The sequence below is a fragment of the Cryptotermes secundus genome, unplaced genomic scaffold (genome assembly GCF_002891405.2).
Source record: "Cryptotermes secundus unplaced genomic scaffold, Csec_1.0 scaffold1589, whole genome shotgun sequence".
Taxonomy (NCBI): Eukaryota; Metazoa; Arthropoda; class Insecta; order Blattodea; family Kalotermitidae; genus Cryptotermes; species Cryptotermes secundus.
The window spans coordinates 26,279-51,805 of record NW_019729928.1 but is presented as its reverse complement, the minus strand read 5'-3'; the positions used below and the strand labels follow the sequence as shown (position 1 = coordinate 51,805).

Genomic DNA, 25,527 nt, shown 5'->3' with positions numbered 1-25,527 from the left:
TGTATGTAAACTTATGTTTATACCAGCTTTGTTTATTTGTATGATGAAAAAGGCACTGAGTATCCTTTCAGTGTACTTTGATTATGTTGTCATAGGTTACTGTTAATGAGCCTGTTTGTGTGTTTGGATGACCTGAATTGTAATGAAGGAATACAAGTCAGTTTAATTTAATGAAAGAGGAGTAGGCAGTGAAGGCTCAGGATAAGATCATACACATGTTGTGTTTGGGCACTCACTGTAGCTTAATATAAGAAATGTGCATGTTATCTCACATATGGATGTTTTATCAAGATTTTTTAAAGTAGGGCAGTGATCAAACAGTGTGCAGCTTTGATGATTTACAATTCTGCTTGATATCAGTTTTGTTTAAATAGTACATGTTAAGGTATGTTGTATGGTGGTATGGTTTAACATATTGCATCTTTGAATGAGCAAAGTTTATGTCCTGTGCCCCTTATGTACTGTCATGTAACCGAAACTAGTACAGATAAGGTTACGTTACATAAATTATATTCTGTGGTTTAGTTTGTGGTTTATCTTCTCAGTCATGCTTCCCTAGAAATTTCAGTGTATGGAAGTTGAGAATAATATACACACCTCAATCTTCAGTGTTAAGAGCTTCCGGAATCTGTGTGTGTGTGTTGTGTTGTGTTACCTTGTGACACTCTGCTATCATTTTGAATTTGAGTTTGGTATTTATGTTAATAGTCCAATGATGGTCATGGAAGATCTAGTGCATGTGAACTTGTAGTTTTGTTAGCACTTTAAATCTAGCTTTGATACTAACTCCAACAGGTCAATCAGATGCCAGTGAATGCCCTAGTACTTCTGGTAGAATAGTTTGGTTAGGATAGTTTTCTATTACCTGAAATTTATCAAATATAACCTCATAGTGCCATATTGTCACTATTTGTAGTCTTTAATGCAGAAGCAATGTTTCATTTAAAATGTATTTGTATCACTATCTTTATGATCTATTTTCCACACTAAGGCTTACAGGCTGGGCTACAGAGGTTCATCAGTTGTTAAGTGAAGAGGAAAATGTGGATTTCATGTTGCTTTATATGGTAAACAAAAGAAGCTGCTTATTTTTCAAAGATCTGATGCAAAACATGTTGAAGGCTGTTAGGATGATGGTCACTGTATGATGTATATAGGATGTTAAGAAAAAGGGAGTTTACAGGCTTTAAGTGGGTATAGTAGCTGTTTAAATGAGCAAAAAGTCCCAAGTCAACATATATCCAGAAACAAGTGTCTGCTGAAATATGGGTGATGGTGTGTGATCTCTCCAGCAAGTGCTGTGTATGGGTTCCATGAATTTGAACACATCTTTCAGCTCTTCATTGCACAGAGGCGTGCATTCTCAAAATTTTCAGATTCCACTTGAATCTCCTGACAGGCATTCTCTTCTTGTTACTGTAGTACTTCTAAGTCATTGATCAGCACTGAATACACCAAAGTATTTTGGTGGCCCCACAGCCAATAATGCAGAGGATTAAGATCATGGGATAATGCCGGCCAGTTGACTGGGCCTGTCTGTCCTATGCTCCATTCACTGAAAGTCTGGTTCAGGTGCTGTCTCACAGTGCATAGAAAATGAGGTGGTGCCCCATCGGGTATGGACGACATGTGTTCCAAGAGTGCTGGTAAATCATTTGCCAAAAAACAGTGGTACACAGCATCTGTTAGTCTGTTAGGTAAGGCAACTGGGCAACTGAGTTGATCACGTAAGGTGCCCACCCAGATATTGGCGAAAAATCAATGTTGATGTCTTGATGTTATGGTGGTGTGGAGATTGTCATCCACACAGACATGGGTATTATGAAAGTTCATAATGCCATCACTTGTGAATCCCACTTCATCAGCAAACAGGATGTTAGCTGCAAACTGTGTGTTTATGATGAATTTTGCAAGAAGGCGCTGGTAAAACAACGCCCTTACACAGTGGTCAGGAGGAGTGAGGGCTTGCATTCGCTGGATGTGGTATGAGTAAAGTGAGTGTTCATGGATAATTCTCCAGGTCAGCGGAACAATGATGCCTTCAGCAGCTGAAATTTTTCACACACTGGTTCTGAGATCTTCCAGTCTTCTCAGTATGAATGCTTCTTGAAAACTTGCCCGTATGTCAGCAGGCATTGATTTCTGGACATAAGTTGCTTGGGACTCTTTTGCTCATTTAAATGAGTACTGTGCCCCCTTAAAGCCTGTAACTCCTCTTCTAACACCTGTATGCATGTGTGTGTGTGTGAGTTGTTTGGTAGTTGTTAGTTGTGAAAGATCTACAGTGACATGATAGTGCCATAAATAAGCTGGAATAAAATGAAAAATTGCTTGTATCATCATAACCAAATAGAAATATTAATTTATTTTTTGGTTTATTTAATTACCCTTTCAGTAGCTCAGTTATGTCACCAATTGATAGTATGAATATTGAATAATGAATTGGAAAGGGTTTGAAATGAAGCAGTTGTAGATTAGTTTGAGGTACTAGTCCAGCATTTTCCTGAAAGGACCGAATAAAACCAAAAGTCTCAGTCAAGGTAGCCAAATTGTCAGGCTGGCATTTGAACTCAGGCCCTCCTGAATAAAATGCAGGAATGCTACCCACTCTCTTGCAATGCTCTGTATGGCAGTAAAATTAACTGTTCCATCATTATATGCTACCACACGTACCAGTCACGAGTACTGCATCGTGGATGATAAAGCAAAGGATCCTATAGGTCCTGTGTTCCTGTTTCAAAACCAACAACAAGCAAAACATAAATGAAAATCAAAATTATTTTGTAAAAGTAAATTATTTTCAAGTTATGGGGGCTTCTATGAGTGAATATAATATGTCAGACAAAATGAAGTTCTAAAATATCAGTAGCATGTCTTAACATGCCTATTTACTTTCCAGGCCAGCCAGCGTGTGGGCTAGGATGGGGAGGCCGTTCATTACTACGGCTGTATGTTGTGTGTTCTGCTTCCTTTGTGCAGAGCATGCACAGTGTTCGCTCCATCGCCATGCTACACTACTCTCCAAAACACACAACAGTGTAGGGACTCCTAGGCAGGTTGCATATTCCTCATCCATTTATACATCTTTGGGGGATGTATTAAGGACACAGAGAAGGCGACGGAGTGATGGCAGTGATGTGAATCGACATGACGGTGACACTTCCAGCCATACTGGCCATGAACATCATAAGAGTCATATAGATATGTCAAGTGATAGTTGCAGACACACGAGGGATACTTGGGATGTTTCGGAGGAGCAGGTGTTTGTGAAGAGGTTGTTTTCACAGTTTGGTGAAGGGGACACCATGACATTTGAAGGTTTCGAACGTCTCCTTCGAACTGTTGGACTGCAGCGGCTCATATCTCCAGCGAGAGGTGGTCATTCCTTGAACAGTGTACCACTGTCCAATATAGCCAATGTCAAGCTTGAAGCAAATGGTAAAGAATATTGCTGGTATTCATACTGAAGTAGATGTATATGTAAAGTTTCTAAAGTAAGCAGTATATCATGCTGTTACTGTGCCACCTTTAACCATGTGAACCCCTCTCTTTAAGGAATGCATCCTTTTGTGTGTTAGTACTACGTACATGAGTTTTTGTTTTTCCTGTCAAACACAACAAACACCAAGTACGTCACATTCTACTATACATAACTGAGTTCATTGGTCGTACGGCGTTGCTACCTATTTTGGCTTATGGATCCATATATCATGTTTATCATTATGTGTTACGAATAAAATGAAAAATATGGCATGCTTCTCTCACTTTCACTTTTATATGCACATATTAAGTGGTTCTATACTGAACCAAAACTGGTTTAAAATGTAGTAAACAAGCATTTAAAACTTATTAAAAATCTTAAAATATTAAACAATCCAGTGAGAGTTAAAATATTGAACTTATGGAAATGCCATATTCTGGATATTTTTAATGGTTAATTCTCATCCTTTTTTTTTTTTTAATTCTCTTAATGGGGGGTGGAGTCCAGTAGGGTCCACTTGGCACTGCGGCCACTGATTGGCCTATTGTACCTGCCCCAGATGATTATGATGATGGATAATTTGGTGGAATGAAGAGTGGCAGGGGAAACCGAAGTACTCGGAGAAAATCTGCCCCAGTGCCACTTTGTCCACCACAAATCCCACTTGACCAGACTCGGGATCAAACCTGGGCCGCCGCAGTGGGAAGCCAGTGACTAACCACTTGAGCTATGGCGTTGCCAATTCTCATCCTTAGTTCAGGTATAGATTTTCTCTGTTGTGTTGGGCTTCTTATTGTCTGTGACTATTTTGGCTTATTGCTGTTATCTTGATTCAAAATGTTGTGTATATGATGTAACTGTCTTCACTTATGTTTATAATATGTTGATATGTGGCATTGGATTGTGGTTGGGTATGTTAAATGTGTTGATGGATTTGTAGTCTTTGAGCTGACACTATTATGTTTGCCTTCATCGCTTGTCAGGTCACTAATGTGAGAAAGCTTTTTGGTGTTTGTTGTGTTTGATGGGAAAAGTGAAAACTCATATAGGTAGCATTTGGGCCCCTGTTTCTGTTATAGTACATCAAATTATGTGTCAATATCGTATGCCAAGTAAGTAATATATCTGTATATTCCAAACTTGTGGGAAAATAATTATCAGTCTAGATTTAACATTTAAGTTCTGTGATGTATTGCGTTCCTTACAGCCCAGTTTATGTGCAACACATGTCACATAACTACATTTACTATTTACCTTGACTTCGTTTGTACAGCCATAAAATGAAAATATCACACTCTATCTTTATGAGCCTGCACCATTGTTCTGTGACAGCACATGCTGGCAACTTGTTTAAAAATACTGTTCATAGTCATAATAATTACAGGCTGAGGAAATGACTATCACACACAGTGATGAATACTGACAATCTTGAAGGCAGACTTCATAGATTGTTATTGTTTCAGGTAATATTTCCTATTCATCATGCTATGTTCAGTAATGTACAATTATTGACTTTTTTGACATCCAGCATCCTGATTTTTATTTATTTAAAACAACGTTTCAAAGACTGGACTCTGTCTGTCCTCAGGTAAAAAGCCTTCTCAGCTGGGCCCAATTGATAGAGCTAGCCCCTATTTCTGGACACCAGAACCAACACAAGGTAGGATGTATAAGCCAGACACAACATAAACCATCTGCAGGAAGTTGAGAAAAACATTTCCAATCTTCACATACATGAGGCCTTGCATCTATGACCATGTATAATGTAACAGGCACAATCCATAAAATCAGAGTATTGCCAAAATAGAAGCCAACACCAAATAAAAAAGCAGGACTGTATAATGTCAAAAGGTCAATAATTGTATCAGTATATCATCACAAACTTTTACTTCTTGTTTAATAATGTAGTTGACAAGTTTATTTTTAGGTTCTATATTTAGGTGCTATTATCAGTGTTGCTGTGTTATAATTATGTATATATGGCATACATGTACTTGTAAAAGATGGGTCTTTTGCCATTGATTTTCCAACAGTGTACTTAAAAAGTGACAAAATATTTTGCAAGAACATAAATTAATTTGAAAGTCATAAATTCTAAGATAAATTTTAAGTGAATGAAAGAAACCTCGAGACAAAATTTCCATTTGATGATTTTAAACTGGTATAAAGTTAAGCTTCCTGTCTTGGTTAGGGCCAGAGTTGCGGTTGTTTCAGTGCTTCAGAACGGGAAATTAAAAAAAAGATTTACATATTGAAATACTGCCATCTCTGAAATTTCTTGAGCTAAAAAGGTAATTTTTCATATTTGCCACTTAACCAGAGCTAGCAGTCTTGCCAAAATTTATTATAATCAGAAATGATCATGGCATTTTTGCCCATAAACAGTGTAGAATTGGCATTGAGTAGACCAAATGCGATTTTCACTCGCTCTCATTATAATATGTGACAGATATTTTTACCATCCTTACTTTGTTTCATCCAAGGAGGATATTGAATATATTATTGGAGGAAATTAAGTTTGCCTTAATGTTATGTTCATAAAACATGAGTTGGTATAAAATAACAATTGTATTATAACATGAGGAAGCAGGTATATTTATTTATTTATTCCAGACTCTGGTTTATAAGTACGTTTACTATCTCTAATGGTAGTACAGTTATGTCGTTTTAGTAGGGGTGCAAGATTTTGTTTCATATTCAAGTTTTCTAGTTATATTTTGTATTCAAGAACTATGAAGCATGCAGATATAAATCTTCATTAATTTGAAGATTCCACTTTTTTGTAATTATAGCAGTTTTTTAAGTGTATGTCTAGGCACCAGAGTAGTTTGTGTATAGGTAATAGTTGGAACTCAGAATATTGAAATTCTGTAGATATTATCTGGCGAAAGGGGGACTTGTTTTAAGAAAATATTCATAAGTTGAAGTATATATTACATTATAACCATAGATTTTTGACTGAAGTAATTTTTTATTAGTCATTGAAACATATCTAAAAGTGTATTAAGCCCTGTATAGGAGTTAACCAAGTTTCAGTCAAAATCTTATTTGAAAAAGGACTCAGTACCTAATCTAATCTAAATCCATTCATCTAGGCGAGAGATTTGACCTTACACTTTGAGTAATTGTCATTCCTGCTTTATATTCAGAAGACCATGGGTTCATTTCTTTACCTAGTACTGCTATCCTGACTGAAGTTGTTTACTGCTTGTCATTTAGAATACTCCCAAACATGTACAAAACTTGAAAGTTAACAGCCATTTATCAGCATATATATCATCATGTATTAGTGACTAGATGCAGGGTTTGAATTGATAATTGGAATTATTGAATGCTTATGACACATAACTAGAAATAATTGTAACACTTATTAATCTACACACTCTATAAGTAACTAGGTCACACACTAAGTCTCCTCAGTCTGTTATGTCTTCACTAGTTATTGCTTGATAGTGGTTTCCAGCAGTGGAGATTTCTGTACTTCTGTGCACATGACTAACCACAAACTGCAAGTGCCAGCTCATGACCTGGTACTTAATTGGTTGGTCAGATGAATTGCTACTGGCTCTCAGCAGCAGTCATCTTGGTTCTGAGTCCTCCAGGACTCATGACCATATTTTGCTGTCTCACGACTCTAGGAGTTGTGCAGCTCTTCCCACAACTCAGTACTTGGTCCTGTTGGTCCTTGTCATACAGCTTCAGCACGTTGCATAGAAAACACTGTTTCAGACAGTTCATCTGTTGTTATGGGAACTTGTTACTGAGCTGTTGCCTGTCAGTCAACATTTCCTCTGTGTCCACTATTCCAGTTCTCAGGTGTCATGTTGCAATGTTAAATTTAGAAAGCACATTATACATTTTGTCATCTTTAGGCACCTTTCACAGGTTGGGTCGCCTGTCAGTCCCAGTTTGAAAAGGTGTCCTTTTAGGTGGCAGTGTCCAGTAAGTAATCCTACCACCCATCTTAGGTGATCTCTGTTTAATTTTAACAGGTCCCTTGTTCTTCTGGCAGAGGGTCCTGATATAAATACTTTTGTCTGTTTGAGTCCAGTTGTGGATTCTCAGTGTTTTTTTTATGTTACTCCAGTCCATGATCGCTTTCTTGGCAGCTCCAATTGAGATGCCGCAAGCTGGTTCAGGTCCTATGAATGGCTGTTCAGATCCTGTTATTGCCAGCTGATCTGCAGTTTCATTCCCGGCAATACCCTCATGGCCTGGCACCTATATCAGCTGAACTCTGTTATGTCTGTCCAGCTGTGTGAGGGATTGGTGGCAGTCCCAAACCAATTTTGAAGTGATTTGATGTGTACCAATTGCTTTGATTGCAGCTTGACTACCTGGGTCAGTTCCTCATGGAACCAAGTGACTTTTATGATGCCTCCATAAAGAAAGTCCTGCATTTCATTTGAAGTGGAGGATTAATAAAGGGGAAGCACAATAGGTCATTGAAGGTCACAGTGCAAGGGCCGGTTTTTGTGGCTCACCCCTGTCGCGTGTTGGGTATGTCACGCGACAAATTCACGTGGGTCTCAGATTCAGCGAGTCTTTATTGGACACTCAATCGTACACACCTTACAATCGTTACCACTTCAATTGTACTCTGTGGCGGCTATCTTCCAACTGTCTTGTATGAAGGCTGTGTTCTATGAAGGCTAGGTCTCTGTGGTTGTTGTCCTGTAGCTCTGTCGCTCTTGACTTATGTGTTCTGCGGACCAGATATGAGACACCATTCGCCAAGGTTTGATCTCACTTGTTCGGCAATCCATTGCTTCGGGAACGATCTCTATAGATTACAGCGGTAACGTGTTTCGTCTCATCCGTTGGTACTCGACGGCCTTCTGTTGTTCATCTCCGGGGAAACGCATTCATTGTTTTGGCATTGTCTACACAGTGGCCCACTGTTATTGCTTTGCCATGGAGGTATCTACTCCAAACACGTTACAGCCCTCATACTCATATCCTTTTTGTCATCTTGAGGTTTAATCTTGATTCCTGTATCTGACAATTGTCTATAATTTCAGGTTACCTTTCTTCAGATTCTCTGCTTTCATTATTTTATAAATTCCCTGAAACCTCTCCAAATTGTAATTTCTGGTATTGATTCAGGATCCTTTCATTTCTGAAAAATGTAATAATTGAACCATGGAGTGGGAAGAAATTTCCTGCTTGAAACCCTGACCTTATATCTGTAGAATCTAATCACTTCTTCCTCCCCCCCCCCTTGGCACTACAGCCCCAGTGGGCCTAGGCCTACCTCCATGAACTCCGCTCACTTCGGTTTTTCTAGATCTTACACAATCGGTAGGACTCCTTGGGTGAGTGATCAGCTCGTTGTAAGGGCTCTAGCTGTAGACAAACAGAAAAATGCACACAAACATCTATGCCCTGAGTGGGATTCGAACCCACGATCCCGGCTTCCGAGTGAGCGAAGGCAGTGCATGCCTTAGACCGCTCGGCTACTGTGACCGGCTAGAATTTAATCACTTACTATACTGTAATTACAAGCGTAATCATCACACTGTGGTCGTACTTCAGTACGGTGGTTTAAAGATCTGTGTCCTCCCCTCTTTGTGATGTAACAAGCCCACCTTGGGCAGAATAATTTAATGCTGTTGTCAGATCCTCATTAGACTCCAAATGTTGAAACTTACAGTTGCAAGCTTGCAACATTCACAGTACATACCAGTATATCTAGCAGCAGAAAAAAATTATCAGGTGATTCACTGCAGTGCAGCAAGCCAAAAATTCACATGGACAGTGGGGATAAGAGTTGCCAAGAGGGGAAGATCTGTTCACCCACTGAACCATAAGGCCTACCTGCTAGAGTAGAATGAATAATCCAGCCAGTAGGAGTGGAGGAGTGGTGGAGTGGTTGTAGAGTATTTTTTTTATTGCTAGTGGGGTGGAACTAAGTCCCTCGTACTGTGGTCACTTCTGGCCTATTGTACCAGCCCCAGATGATAGATGAGGGTGATTGTGGCGCAACTGGTGGAATGACGATTGGCAGGGGAAACCGAAGTACTCAGAGAAAACCTGCCCCAGTGCCACTTTGTCCACCACAAATCCCACTTGACCAGACCCGGGATCGAACCAGGGCCGCTGCGGTGGGAAGCCAGCGACTAACCGCTTGAGCTATGGCGTGGCCGGTTGTAGAGTAAGCGGAGCAGAGGAATAAAGGATAGATAAAGTGGAGGTGTAGAGGCATGAGATTCTTTGCCTGATTCCAGTATAGTAGAGCAGAGCAACTGGCAGGGCACCTGGCAAACACCTGACTGTTGGCCAATGCCATTTCAAGCTAAACAGCTGTGAGTACTGATACAAGGGACCATAACATTGAGGAGGAACTGTAGATTTCTGTGCTACCAAGAAAAAAATGAATCACATTTTTGCAAAATGTTTTGATTTAAAACATGGCATTACACTTTTCCACTTTGGGAGGTGGATGACGAGTCATGTAGTTGGGTCATGTCGTTATTCTTGGTGCTCTCAAATAGTGCTATAACTTGGTAGTTTAAGCTCTGTTGCAAGATGAACAGATACAAGAGTTATAAGTTAAATTTAAACTTACATTTCTGTTAAGAGAATTAAAATATTGAAGAGAGGCATCAACTCTATTTAGTAAGTGCTGCATGATTAGAAAATACAGGAAGTGAAATTGAAAATTACAGAGCATTTTTGGGCTCAAGAACTGGAAATTTTTGATGGTCAAGTTATTATGTTTTTTTAATTACAACAGCTTCAGTGTTTGTTATGCATGGGTGTATTATTGTCTGTATTCTGAGCATCTTATTTTATTCAGCAATAATTTAGACCTAGTTTTGACCATGATTTGGCAATATTTTAGAACAAAGACTTAAAGAACTATACAGTGCAATAACTACATATGTAATCTACTTGATTATGACCTTATAAGGCCAAAACATGTAGAAGGAAATACTATAATACATGACAATGTACCACACTACTAGTCTACGCACTCAACAAGAAGTTGCACCATTAAGATTGCCCTTGTTAATTAAATTATCTTTTTTAATGCTGTTCTGAGACATGTTTGTGATCCCTGTTGAACTCTTACACAGTCAATACTGAAGAGTAAGAAACTCCTTAGCCAGATGAGAGCTAATTTACAACAGTGATAAGTTTATGGAAAATGAAGCCAGTGGGGGACGTTTACAGTGCCTAGTCAACAGGCAAGTAAAAGGTCAGCTAAAGCAATGGGAGTTTGTCGAATTCTGTTGCGAAAATTAAACAAGAGGGGGGAAAACATTGAATATGTAGAAGGTAACTCGTCCTCTCAAACTTCAGATAACAGACAGTGTAATGTAAAGCCCATTCATAACACCTACGATTTTAATAGAACAGTAATTACAAGCCAATAAATAAACATGTGATGAAATACATGAAGACAGAACTGCATGTGAGTGAGCATGTCAGAGCAAAGATTTCCAACAAAGTTGTAATATAACTAGGTCATACATCATTTGAAGATGTTAAAATTTAAAGCGGAGAAACAAACAAAAATAATTCAGGAATGTTTGTTTTTACTCAGTTCAATAACCAGCATCATTCCATCTGCTTTCCAAAGCACTTAAAAGAATCGTTTAACCAGTTTTGTCTGTTGTGGGAAGTAGCCTCTTACTCTGGAGGAAGTATGTAAACACTGGAAAACTGAGTGTGAAAGGAGACTATTTAGAGCCGTGATTACATGGCTTAAAGGCAAAATGGAAGATGCTGTGTAAACAAGGGAATTGATAAATTACACAACCTAGTTAGGGCAGTCAGATTAAGGAAGAAAACAGAAAAATTTGGTGGGGAAAGCTCTTAGAAAGTTGGCGCTTAATAAATGAAGGGGAGGATGGAAAAATAATACATAAATTTATTTAGGGTTCTTTTACCTGATCTGATTTTATTAGTTTGGGGTCCGTATCAGTATAGAATGGATTGAAAATACATATGTTATAGGTTTTTTCTATCACAGTCACTAATCCAATAAAAATTTGTTTCACCATATCGGTATTGGTGTAACTGTCAGATGTTTGGTTAGAAATTTATCAATATTTGTTCAAAATGTAGTAAGCAGTACAAGGATGTGCATTGTTTTAGACAGGCACCGACATATTGGTGTTGGTAAAATAATTAGAAAATATCCCCTATAGGCCTCATTAATTCTAAGCAAGTGCATCGAAGATGCTACGTGTACTTCTGATGGCTAGAAGTGCAGTACCATTGTCTGGTATAATTTTGTCATCAGTCGTTTCTTCTGAGAAGTAATAAATATAAGTGGAGTCTTTTCTTGTCCATCACTTAGCTATCTTCAAACTTCAACAAACTGAACTGAATTGCCACACCATACCACAAGAATTTCATTGGCAAATTTAAGAGTGATTTCTAGATTACTATACCAACAACAGCACTTGTAATATCAGAGCATAAAAAAATAGCTGACAATGTTGGAACATATGAAAGTGCCCTTAAATAAATTACGAAAGTGTGAACGGGATTGGACTGCCTCAGACATTTCTTACCTGTAGTATTGAATCATTTTATTACCAGAGCATTTGTTAATAGATAAAATATGTAATATAAAAATTCACGTGATATATTTTCGTTGTCTGCCTGGTTCCCTTTATAAATATAGGGAAATGATCCCTTTATAATGAAGTCCAGATTAACGAAATATGTCGGTCTAACAAACAGAAAATGATTACTTAATACATGTATGTGATTAATTTAATGAATAATATTTCCAGTTAATCTGTTGGTATAGAGCTTTCATCCGAAACAACTTTTGCATCATGTAACATAATTGTTTACCCTTTTATGTGAAAGTAACTGAACAGTCAAAAAATATAGGGGATAGTATTACTTTTATGTACCAAAGATAATTTCAGCAAAGTACGAAGTCAGCTGGTACCAGCAAGAAGCAAAGTAGAACACGAGAGGTGTTGTACTCATGTATCTGAACATCCAGAAGATAGAACACAGTGTAAGTGTGAATATAGCTACCGCCAGCAGAAAACACTGATATCAACTGAAAGAAGTGATTTCATGACAACAGTGTAAATATCACATAGAAATTTGAATTAAAGATATTAAGCCAAGTTCAGCTGAAACCAAGATAATTTAATTTTTCAACTGAGCTTTTTAAATCATTGGCTTTTGCTAAGAGAAGAGAATAAAGGAGTCAGGGATTGTGGTGTAGTCAAGAAATACATCACTGCACTGACGTTGTATACAAGGTGGTTCAAATATGACCGGGACTGATTTGTGCGTAAACAAGCCGCACTGTGCAGCAGCTGTGTGACCTGGAGAGAGTGAAGCCATGACCTCCACCTTCCCTCCTGTTCGGGTTAGAACCTGTTCAGTCCTGTCTGGGAGTTGCTAGAGTGATGAGTGCACAGAAGGTACTGCGGAACGTGGAACAACGCATTGTGATCAAATTCCTCGTTTGAGAAAACGTCTCGTCCGCTGAAATTCACCACAGATTCCAGCAACAGTATGGGGAAGATTGTCTCTCACAGACCCTTGTGTTTGAGTGGTGTAAGTGGTACAGAGAGGGCAGAGAGTGCGTGGAGAGTGAAACGCATGATCGTCTGCCGCGAACATCCATCACCGAGCCAAACACTGATCATGCAGACGCACTTATTCGTGAGAATAGACGCATCACTATCAACCATGAACTTGGAGCAATGCTGTCCATCAGTGTTGGTAGTGTAGAAGACATCGTGAAATACCACCTGCACTATCGCAAGGTGAATGTATGGTGGGTACCATGCACTTTGATGGATGTGAACAAAATGGTGCGCATGCAAGCTGCCAGTTGTCTCCTACAGCAGCTTGAAGATGAAGGTGATGCATTTTTTAAGTCTGTAGTGACCAACAATGAAACGTGGGTGTACTACTTCATTCCCGAGACACAGCAGTCATCACGCGAGTGGCGGCATACCAGTTCTCCCAAACCCAAGAGAGAGCAGTGGAGTCATTCGGCAGGAAAAGTGATGGCAACGTTCTTCTGGGACTGGCAGGGGGTTATCCATGTAGACTTTCTGAGAGATGCCAGGACAGTCAATGCAGATTATTACTCAGACCTCCTGGCAACAGACATGAAGGACCCGATCCAAGCGGAAGACAGGTGGAAAGCGGGTAGCCTTCCTTCAAGACAATGCACGCCCCCATACGGCCAAAACAACAATGGAGACCCTCCAGAAATTGAAATGGAGCCTTCTGACATATCCGCCATACAGTTCTGATTTGGCCCCAAGTGATTTCTTCCTGTTCAGAAGGCTCAAATCAGACTTGCAAGGCATGTGGTTTGTGAACAATGACCCTGTCATCCAGACTGTTTGGGAGTGGATACGCCGCCAACCACAAGCCTTTTTTTTGAAAAGGGCATCAGGATGCTTCCAGAACGTTGGAAAAAATGTGTTGACTCCGGAAGGGAGTACGTTGATGACTGACATGTGCAAGTAAGTGTTTGGCAATTATGTTTAAAAAAAATCATTCCCAGTCATATTTGAACCACCTTGTACTTCTAAAAGCTCTGAACTGACTTTGTTTTTCTTGATGATATTGGGAAACAAAGGATTCCTGTCAGCAGGCATCTATCTACTGTTTAAAGACAAGTTTTTCATTATTATGTGGCCTTAAAAATTTAAGAGATACTATTACAGAGTGATTAGTGTGAGCATTATACGTTAACATTTTGGCCTATATTTGCTGTCTTCTGGGAATATGAAACCATGTAGTTTCGTATACTGGTATCAGCGTTTCAGAGGAACTTTAGTACCTATCACCAAACTACACGGCATCAGTTTCCATAACCTTATGATACAAATATATGCTTTACTAAGCTGTAAGATTAAAATGTATTTCAAACATTTCTCATTTAGATGTATACATGCGATAAAATATGCCTGACAACCCTTGATATGGTTTCCCCAAGCAGAACTTCATTCAGAGAGATTTAGTTGATGAAATAAGATGGATCGATGAAGAGATACATATGATCTCATTTTACACATTTTTTGATATAAGGTTCATGCATGTATGATGTTTATATGTGTTAATGATTCATCAGAATATTGACAGATTTAAGTTTTCAAGGTATGGTAATGTTTATTGTAAATATATGTGTTACATTTGGACAGATAGGGTTCCTTTCAGCTCTGTCGCAAATAAGTCTTTGTTTTGAAGACAGTGGTAACTGTGGTTGATGGATTAAATAATGGCCATTTGTAAGTTGTTCTCAAGTGATAGATATTGTGGTGGTGTTTATTTTCTGTGTTGCAGCCAGCCGGCCTGATGCCATTGTGTCAAGCGATGACATGAGTGAGGGGGACACACATTCAAACCAGACAGCTAAGGTACTATAGAAGAACACTAAAGATTGTGTTGTTCAATTTACATATAGGTTAATATCTTATAATCACAATAATATCTTGAACTGGAAGATTTTGTTTTGTGTTACTCCATATTTTCCAGTATGTTGGGAATGAGATTCTGCACGAAGTGTAACTTTGTATTTATTTGCAAGTTACATCGGGAAAAAGAGGAAATACAGTTCCAGAAATAAGAGTGAAGAACAGCAGAGTCCTGTGAATCACACTTTTTACTTACCTGTCTGTGAGTTGTGATTTTATTCCTAACCAAGTAGGTGAAAATGAGGAGTCACCTCATGGCTGAACATAGCAGCTTACAGTGCCATCTGTAATGCAGGTTTTCTGATGAATGTGTGAGGACTGATTACGGAATGATTAAAGCAACAAACACTAATGCATATTAAGGGTATTAAAAGTCTGAATAAGTTATAATTACAGTCATTCCTCTGTATGTGTGAATTAACTATTATCAAATGGTTGTGCCATAGCTCAAGTGGTTAGTCACTGGCTTCCCATTGCGGTGGCCCGGGTCTGTTCAAGTGGGATTTGTGTTGAACAAAGTGATGCTGGGGCTGGTTTTCTCTGAGTACTTTGGTTTCCCCTGCCAATCTTCATTCCACCAATTGCTCCACAATCACCCTCACCTATCATCTGGGGCTGGTACAATTGGCCAGAAGTGGCCGCAGTACAAGGGACTTAGTCCCACCCCACTAGCAATTAAAGAAACTATTATCAAGCTCCCAACAACACATTATCATGACTTGTGACTTTGAACAGAAAGATAAGCATGTTTGAGCATGCTGACAAAGATTCACAGCAAAATATGTACAAGGCATTTAATTTATGAGAATAGTTGTATGTTTCTATCTTTTGTCTTTCCAAAATATATATTTTTTAAAACAACTAAAATTCATTGAAAGACATTAGCATTACTTTCCTCTCAGTAGTTTGAGAGCAATCATTTTGGTACTGAGGGGGGTATTTTATGACACTGTCATTAGTTGAACTATATAGCACTGAATAGTGTAACAGTTGATGATTTGGAAATTATTCAGAAGGAAGTAGTCATGACCTAATGAAGATACTCTGTCAGGATTTGCTGGAGTGTCTGGAGTTGGTCATTGTGATGATGTTATGGAATGATCTTCATTTTGTAGTAAGGAAACTCAACAAAGTTAATCAGGGAAAAGGGCAGTCTTACAATCTCTGTCTCATTGATAAAATTCCATTAACCTCCATTTCCTCATGGAATAACAAAAGTTAGGCAAAACTCAGAGCATTGTGGAGTCTTTTAGTCTGATGATGCTGTCATTTTCATCATCTTCATCATCGGTTACAATACATTTATATTTAGAGGTTTTTAACTAGACTGTGTGTGAAGGGGGGGGGGGTTGAACAGGCATGTGAAGGTTTTATTATTTTTGCAGAATGCCCAAAGTGGTTTTACTATAACAACATTAATCGTGTTTTCCTGATAAGATGATAATTTCTCATAATATTTTATGCGTCTTAAATTCATGAGTAAGGCCCCAGGTATAATTTTTAATTATGAGGCATTATGCTACAAGCTGGAAGGTTGTGGGTTCAAGTCCCAATGAGGTCATTACATTTTTTTTCAATTGACCTAATCCCTCCAGCCGCACTATGGCCCTGGGGTCAACTCAGCCTCTAACAGAAATGAGTACCAGGAATTAATTAAATAATTCTCCTGGGGGGTAAAGCACGGCTGGTGCGTAAGGCTGACAACGTTACCGATATATTTGAGCCAATTGTCTAGATAATGTGGGACCCTGAATGTCTCACAACCCTATGGACATTCACGGCCTGTTACAGGGATAGCTTTACTTTTACTTTTTTACTAATACTGAAGTGTTAGTAATGCACTTTTATTTTCACATGTTATTTCCAAAATATTCAATTCTGTTTGTGTGTTAAGAATTTTGAAGAAATCTGTTTTCTGAAGAATAGTTTAGTTTAGTCTAATTTAGTTTTTATTCATTCTTTGTAAACTTTTGGTGTAGGACAGATCATTATGACATATGAACACAGAATTACAGAAACTGTAGAATTCATCATGCAGGGAACAGGATGGTACCTTGTGATCCCCCACCTTGTACAGGGTTTGTCCGGTAAGTAATGCAATTTGTTTTTTCCTGCCGCTCCTCCTGGTCACAGCGAATTTGGACCAGTTGGGAAAGGGGGGGGACTCTTAGCTTCACAGCGCTTCCAAGCTCAGTCTGCTCTGAGCTCTGGAAGCGTCAGGATCAATGTTTCCGTGAACCTCCTGTTAATGCCTGTGTCACGGCGGGCAATGGAGAAAACTATTGAACATCGTTATGCGATCAAGTTCTGTGCTAAACTGAACAAAAGCCTCGCCGACACACACCAAATGATTCAGGAAGCCTACAGGGACTCTGCTCTCTCCTATTCTCAAGTCTCCAGGTGTTTGAAGTTGTTTAAAAATGGCCGGGAAGAGGTGTAGTATGACTCCCGCTCTGGATGGCTTTCAACCAGGAAAAGTGACAAAAATGTGTCTCGTGTTTGTGATCTTTTAAATACCGATTGTTGAATGAGTGTTCGGATGATAGCAGAGACTCGGTATTCCAAAAACCACTGTGCACGACATTGTTACTGACAATTTGCACATGTGGAAAGTGTGTGCCAAGGTGGTTGCCAAATTGTTGACTGACGACCACAAGAACAACCGAGTGACGATCGCGAGTGAACTTTTGGAACGTGTACAAAACAAACCTGATTTTTTGGACAATGTCATTACCAGCGACGAAACATGGGCCTTCGAGTACGACCGGGAGACAAAGCACCTAAGTTCCGAATGGCACGCCTCGGAGTCCCCTCATCCCAAGAAGGCAAGAATGAGCAAATCAAAAGTGAAAACCATGCTCATTGTCTTCAATGCCAAGGGTGTGGTCCACAAATAATTTGTACCCCAAGGGCAGACAGTCAACGCTACCTACTATGTGGAAGTGCTTGACAGATTAAGAAACAGAGTCGTCTGCGGACGACTCTGTTTCTTAATCTGTCAAAAGGAGATCGAAAGGAGATCGCCTCTACCTGGCAGCTGCACCACGACAACGCTCCCAGCCACACTGCTCTGCGCGTCCGGGAGTTTCTGGCCAAGTACAGCTTGGCAGTGTTACCCCAGCCCTCCTACAGTCCTGACCTGGCTCCAGCAGACTTCTTTTTGTTCCCGAGGATCAAGACCGTCCTGAAAGGAACCTGTTTTTGAACCATTGAAGCGATCCAAAGCGCCGTGACAAAGGCTCTAAAGGAGGTCCCTGTCGATGCCTTCCAGGATGCATACCGTGCATGGAAAGTCTCCGGCAAAAGTGTGTGGATACCCAAGGGGAATACTTTGAAGAATTATAAACCTTTGTAACGATATCTTGAATCAATTTTTTTTTTACAAACTAAATTGCATTACATTTCGGACAAACCCTGTATATCCAGACATTTCACCTTTGACCGGGACTCTGGATTGTTTCTGAGGAGGAAGAGAGCCAATAAGCTTAATTAAACTGATGGAAAATTATAATTCAGATAATTTTTATAGCAAGCCAGGGTGCCATGTTGTCGCGTAACATACCCAACACGTGACAATATTTTCACTAATGTCTATGTCTAAAATTTTTGTTACTGGTTTCTAGGCATTCATATTGTCAGTGTGACTTGAGGGTTTTAGTGGGTCTCATGTTTGTGCAGTATGAAAAGACATATGTGTTGTTTTCTCAGTTTATTATTCTTGGGTAAGGTTTGTAGCAGGAGGTCATTTATGTATAATGTGTAATGTGAATGCATTTTATGAAATCATGTCTATAATTTTTTCAGTTTCACCCAATTAATGCATAATGATCATATGTTAAAATCTGCGTTTTGTTATCTTCTGTGTTGTGCAGGCTTCAAACACAGGATGCAGCACATTGCATCAGTGTAATGTATGACATTTATATCTGAAAGAAATATCCCGCATAACAAACCCCAGAAATTTGTGTTTCTTATGTTTTACTGTATTTTCATGGATAATTTGGGGAAAATGATGTGTTCTTGTTACCAGCAGTGTCTGAGTGGGAAGGAACTGTTCTTTGCATTTGCTGGTGACCAAAAAGGTAAGCTGCTACCTGAGTCGCTGCAGCGCCTGTGCCCGGGTTTGCTGTACCAGCTGACTGATATGACTACAGACTGCATCATGGTTTCAGTGCCAGGTCCTGAAGCACATGGAATGGACATCAGTACTGAAGTAGTGAGCCACAGTGCTGGTGAGTATCACACATTCAAAGTTTATAGATGCCTTCCCTTTCCCAGTAATTAGATACTTAAATAAAAATGTTATCCAGTAACAAATTATAACTTTGCATGTTGAAGACTACTCCAGTTTTGCAAATTACAGACAATGGACGTGAATTTTGCACATGAAGATTATAAGAACAATCCCAAGAAGATAAAAATTAATTACCAATCAGGTTGATGTAGCGGCAGTGATGTAGGTTTCTATTTGTGAGGCGTTCGGTTTGAATCTCAATTAGAATATCAGCTATCTTTAGTGATGTTTTTCATGGCTTACGTCAGTTCTGCCTGGAAAATGCTGGGACAGTTCCTCAATTAGATCATGATCACTTCCTTCCAAGTTCATTATTCACCAGTCATCCTACCATTCAACATTGTATAGCTTGAAGTACTCGTATCATTGTAAAATATCCACAAGAGAAAAGAAAGAAATGAAATGAACATGAACAATAACGTTCAAAAACATGGAAGAGCAGACCATGCACTGGTTGAAGAATACATAGAAAACATAAAACAGGCATTCTGACATGTCTGTTGGTGTGGGATGACATTAATAAATTGATGTAAAATGAGTTCAGTAGCTCCACAGCAATACTTAGATTAATTTGGGATAGACATTTATGTATACATAGCAGTAACACATTTTACTGTGTAGTCAGGGGACTGACTATACGAATCAATTTTTGTGTGTGTGTGTGTGTGTGTGTGTGTGTGGTTTTTCTGAGGTTCTCCAGGCAAATGCCAGTACAGGCATTAAAGTCAGGCTGGTATCATTTCTTTCCACATTCTTTGCAATTCACAATTTGCTGCCATCCCATCATTTGATGTTGTATAAAGTCAGTGATAATGTTTTTAAATAAACTATAAACTATTTGTAGTATATTAACATGATGTTACGAGTACAAGTAGTGTCAATATAGTTAAGACATGTGGAAAATGTAAATGTGTGGTGAGAGTGAAAAGGAAAATAACATTTAAAAAGATACAAAATTTTAACCTAAGCGACCACTGTCTTTATTAGAAAGAAATTAACTGTTATGAGCAGCAAGTGCAACAAGATTATGATTAGCAGTATACATTTGCAAGGAGTTGGTATAGTGATGGGTTGTGGGTTGGACAGCCAGAGTTTGGTTGCCAGCAGAGGAAAGATTTTTCTCTTCTCCACAGCATCCAGACTGGCTCTGGGGCTCACCCCACCTCCTATCCAGTGGGTACTGGTGATAGGAGGTGGGGTGTGAAGCTAACCACTCATTTCCATCTAACAACAAATTCAAGAATGGTGGAGCTATATCTCCACTCCCCTACACATCTTCGTGGTGTGGTGCTTAATTAATTGAGCACAGGAATAACTTAACCTCCCTTCCTTAATATACATTTGCAGCAAGGCAGAAACTCTCTGTGTAAGCATATGGTAGTGCAGATTTTCTACAGTAGTGTCTTTCTCATGTTGTAATATTGGTTGCAGTGTGGCTATATGCAACACTAAGCATTGTGGTGGTAAGCCTGTGTGGACTGCTAGGAGTGGCAGTAATTCCAGTGATGCAGCGGGTGTTCTACCAGCAGCTTTTACAGTTCCTCGTTGCCCTTGCTGTTGGCACACTCTGTGGGGATGCCCTCCTGCATCTTCTTCCACATGTGAGTAAGTTGTTGCATGCAGTAGTAGTTATGTTCAAAGCTTGTCATCATGGATATGTCAACAGTACAGTTAGCTTTAACATTGTTGTCATTGTCTGCCAGAAAATATAGGGTTACTATAAAAGAAACAGACACTTTCAACATTTTATAGAAACGAAAGTATTATTGATGTAGGCAAAATACATGTTTTTTAGTATATGTCTTTGAATTTGTATGACTAAGTTTCAAATGTTCTGTGTGTGAGCCTTTTGTCACACAACAGATACCAATACGATAATCCAGATCATTCCAAACACTGCTCAACAGACCAGAACATGGCAATGACATGTTGGCCACCAAAAAGTTCGGATCTAACCCCTTGTGAATTTTTCTCGCGGGGATATATCAGAGAACAGAGTTTTTGTTCCTCAACTTCCTGTAAGTGTAAATGATCTAAAGCAACACATCACAACAGCTGTTGCAAATTCTGACAAGGACATGCACCTGTGTGTTTGGAATGAATTAGATAATCATATTGATATCTACCGTGTGACAAAAGGCTCATACATAAAACATTTGTAACTTAGTCATACAAACTTAAAGACATATACTAAAGACCCATGCAAGTATTTTGGCTGTATCAGTAATACTTCAGTTTCTATAAAATGCTGCAAGTGTCTGTTTCTGTTATAGTAAAGCAATATATTTATATGGGAGGTTAGGAAAATCTTTTGATAATGATTACAAGAAATCTATTTGACCTAGGTGCCTAGAATCACTACCATAAGAACTGAGACATTACCTGCCTATGTAATCAGACAGTGGATATCTTTCTTGTACTGTACAGTTTTGTTACCTTTTAATAAAGTAAATTGTACACAGTTTGCTGCACTGCAATTATTTGCTTCATTTTTGGTTGTATGGTTCACCAAGAACCTTGGCCTCTTACACAACGGATGCTGTTCTCTCCATCAGGCCTCTGTCATTAGGTATCTTAACATGTATTAATCTCTGAGTCAAGGCTGGTAGCTTACGCCAAATCCCTAACCTGGAGGACCTGGGGCTTTCTATCATTCTGTCTAGTATGGGTGACCCTACCAGGTGCGTATGCCCGTGCTGCTAGTATAGCTGTCCAGGTAATCAGGGCACATGAACTTTCCCACCACCTTAAGTTATGGGGAAGTGCACTGTAATTATGATGGAAAATCTCAGTCATCTTTTTTGGCTTCATGATATAATATTAATGGGAATTCCTTGTTTAGATTTAATCTGGCATGATTCACAAAATATTATAGTGCAGTTACTTAATTTGTCCATATGTGGGCAGAAGCCAGCTTCTGGCATATCACTTTTTAAGCCTGTTCACATTGTTGTTGAATCTCATGCTCTCAGAGCATCTTTTTAACACTGATTGATGGAAAATAGAACATGTAGCAGATTGTGGGTTTTTCTGATGATGGTATTAACATGGGATTATAATTTGTCAGGACTGAGAAAGAACACAAATTCTATCCTCCCATGAACAAGATACTGTAGCTCTCAGTTGTGCCTGCTTATTTAACCAGAAATTTTGATCAGAATGAAATTGAGTACATGTGTTTAATAAGTACTTAGCATGATTATGAAAAAGTGAATTCTTTTGTATAGGCAATGATGGGTGAGCCTCATTCTCACACGTCTTCACCTACCCATCATGGGAGCCAACATGACGACTTATCTTCTGCAGAAGTTCAACATGATCTGAACATGTGGAAGGGTCTGGTTGCAGCTCTGGGTCTAGTGTTCTTTTTCTTCACAGAAAGGTGTCTCACCTTGGTGGGAGAGTGGAGAAAGCAGAGACAGCGCAGAAGGAAGGTTGGTACTACTGTTTGACACAAGCATTAAAAGATATGCTGATTGTTGTTCCTGGTCTTTGAGCTTGAAATCATTAGTGTTTTATTTCTTCCTACTACTGCCAGCTGTTGGGGGCACTATGCTGCAAGCTGGAAGGTCATGGGTTCAAGTCCTAATGAGATTGATTTTTTTTTCAATTGACCTAATCCTTTCAGCCACACTATGGCCCTGGGGTCAACTCAGCCCCTAACAGAAATGAGTACCAGGAATCTTCCTGGGGATTAATGGCGGCTGGTGCGTAAGGCTGACACCCTTACTGCCATCTGTGGGAGCCTCACTGTCTCAACACTATGGATCTTCATCGCCTGTTACAGGGATAGCTTTACCTTTTACTGCCATCTGTCTGTTGGAGAATGCATTCTTCATGCTTCAGTGGATCATACGATGTATGAAGGCAGGTTTTCTTTCAATCCAGTTTCCAAGTTATCTGTGTCAATATGGGAAAGTGTAATGTAGATATATTTTTCATCTATTCCCACCCAAATTTTTAAACCTTTGGTCCCAAGTTTGTACCCTCTCATTTTAAATATCGAGAAGTGTTTTTTTACATCATTTCATAAAAGCATGAGTAAATTTTGAAGTACATAATAAACTGTAATGAAGTTGGAGCTCGTATTCACAACACTTTAACGCGTGCATGATCAGAACTGTGGTTTTCTGGATTACTCTTTTTGCTGCTTCTCCTACTTCTTGAAGACCCTACAAGAAGCAGCCTACACTGCACAGAGGTAAGTTGATATACATAACTTTACATTCAGCAGGCTCCTTTGGGACGGGAAATAAAGTCACCATACACTGCTGAATGGTACTGGTACCAAAAAATTAGTTTGTAATCTAAGATGGCAGGAAATGCTTGAAATCTTTGTTGGCACTTAACTGAGACCAAAATTCTAATGGTAAGGTACTTTTGAGGCCTTAAATATGGAAAGATTTGATAATAAGATAAAATCTAGATTTACGGTATGTCTGAAAAGTGTTGGGAGAGGGTTAAATAGTAGAAGAGAAGCCTTTCCACATGTGTGCACATCCACACGTACACATGCATTGCCCTCACACATATTCAATGAAACCCTGATGTGTTTATTAATATACTGTGGATATTTGCTCAAAGCAAAAAACAGTGGAGCCAGAGAAAAAACCATTGCTAGTGAACGGCTCTGAAACAACAGTTGCTTCTAGGTAGTAGCCACGAAACGAACAGTTGAACATTGTCCATTGCTAGGCAGGAGATTCTTAATAATCAAGAATAGTGAGCCACTGCTAGGGAACTGCTCAGTATATACATTCCTCTGGCAACGGATATAAATGTAACAGGGGAATGATGTTTTGTATGTGGTCTGGGCCGAGATGTTATAAGCAAGGGACAGGATTAGAGCTTGGTCAGTTAGTCTGTGAAGTGAGGACTAGGAGGCTCTTGTGAATTGAGCTAGTCAGTTTAAAGTCTGTCTGTGAGGAGAGGACTTTATGCATGATATTTGGAGTGTGTAATTCCGTGAGACTGTTATATGAGGGTAAGTCAATAAGTAAGATACAAATGGATATAGAACTTAAACAAATAAGAGTACTCATTTGAAAAATACTTTTATTTCTCAACATAATCTCCCTGTACATTTAGGTACTTGTCCCATCGTTTCACAAGCCCCTGAAAACCAGCAGCTTAAAATTCTTTGGGCTGCTGTCAGAACCAGGCGTGTTCACACGGCATGGCCTACCTCGTAATGCATGACAGGTTAAGTTTTCACGAAGTCTGTGCATGATGGATGTTGCGCATGCTGACCACAAAAATGAAATGCAAAGAATGGGTCTGGCATTACAGCATCTCAGTTGCTACCATGGTGAAGGACACGATATGCTAGCCTGAATTGCCACAGGTGATTAGTTTTGGGTTCACCATTACCAGCCTGAGACAAAGCATGCATCAATGCAGTGGAAACATCCTGCGTCGCCTTAAGGCTGGAGTGCAGTGAGCAGTATGCCTTCGTGATCCCAGAAGACTGTGAGCATCACTTTCCTGGAGGATGGTGTCACCTTAAACTTTTTTAGGCAGGTGATTCAGGAAGTTTCCACTGCATTGACGCACGCTTTGTCTCAGGCTGGTAATGGTGAACCCAAGACTCATCACCTGTGAAAATTTGGGCTCGAATATCGTGTCCATCATGGTAGTGATTGAGATGCTGTACTGCCAGACCCATTCTTTGCATTTTGTGTTGTGGGGTCAGCATGTGCGGCACCCATCCTGCACAGACTTTGTGAAAACCTAACCTGTCATACATTATGACGTAGGCCATGCCGTGTGAACACGCCTGGTTCTGACAGCAGCCAAAAGAGTTTTATGCTGCTGGTTTTCAGGGGCTTGTGAAATGATAGGACAAGTGCCTCAATGTACAGGGAGATTATGTTGAGAAATAAAAGTATTTTTCAGATCAGTACTCTTATTTGTTAAAGTTTTATGTTCATATGTAACTTACTTATTAGCTTACCTACGTAGTTACCGTGTTAAAATCTGTTGTCAGGAAACAGCTACCGGAGACTGTAATAGACTGAGACACTCATATGTTTGTGTGACAGTGATCTGCAAAGTGTAGTCGTGAGTCGTGAGTGAATAAATGGTCAATAAAAAAAATATCCAATCCAAAACCTTTTTGAGAGTCACTCTGTCATGTGACAGTACATTTCCATCATTAAAGACATCATAGTGTATTTCATATTTTGAACCTTGTTCTGTTCATTTTCACTCTCACATGCTTTTTCTGTTTTCCAGACATCCCTCTTTCCTTCTTTGTGTGGGTGGGAGGGAGGGGTGTATATGCTAAAATTTTATTTTATGGATATTATAAATGTAAATGTTTTTACAATCTG

General features: G+C 39.3%; 1 protein-coding gene across 8 annotated transcripts in view; it reads left to right on the top strand.

Moving 5' to 3' along the window:
• Positions 1–25,527, top strand: part of LOC111865882 (zinc transporter foi) — a 65,446-nt gene that overhangs the window by 15,637 nt on the left and 24,282 nt on the right. For 3 of the 8 annotated variants that reach the window (XM_023854304.2, XM_023854303.2, XM_023854306.2), the window contains 6 exons: positions 2,900–3,438; positions 5,070–5,141; positions 14,771–14,844; positions 18,932–19,133; positions 20,627–20,796; positions 22,423–22,629. In XM_023854304.2, the coding sequence (XP_023710072.1) occupies positions 2,900–3,438; positions 5,070–5,141; positions 14,771–14,844; positions 18,932–19,133; positions 20,627–20,796; positions 22,423–22,629 (1,264 nt within the window). Of the gene's footprint in view, positions 1–2,899; positions 3,439–4,206; positions 4,945–5,069; positions 5,142–14,770; positions 14,845–18,931; positions 19,134–20,626; positions 20,797–22,422; positions 22,630–25,527 lie in introns of those variants that run through there. The other 5 variants (XM_023854305.2, XM_023854309.2, XM_023854308.2 and 2 more) reach the window with 5 other exon arrangements.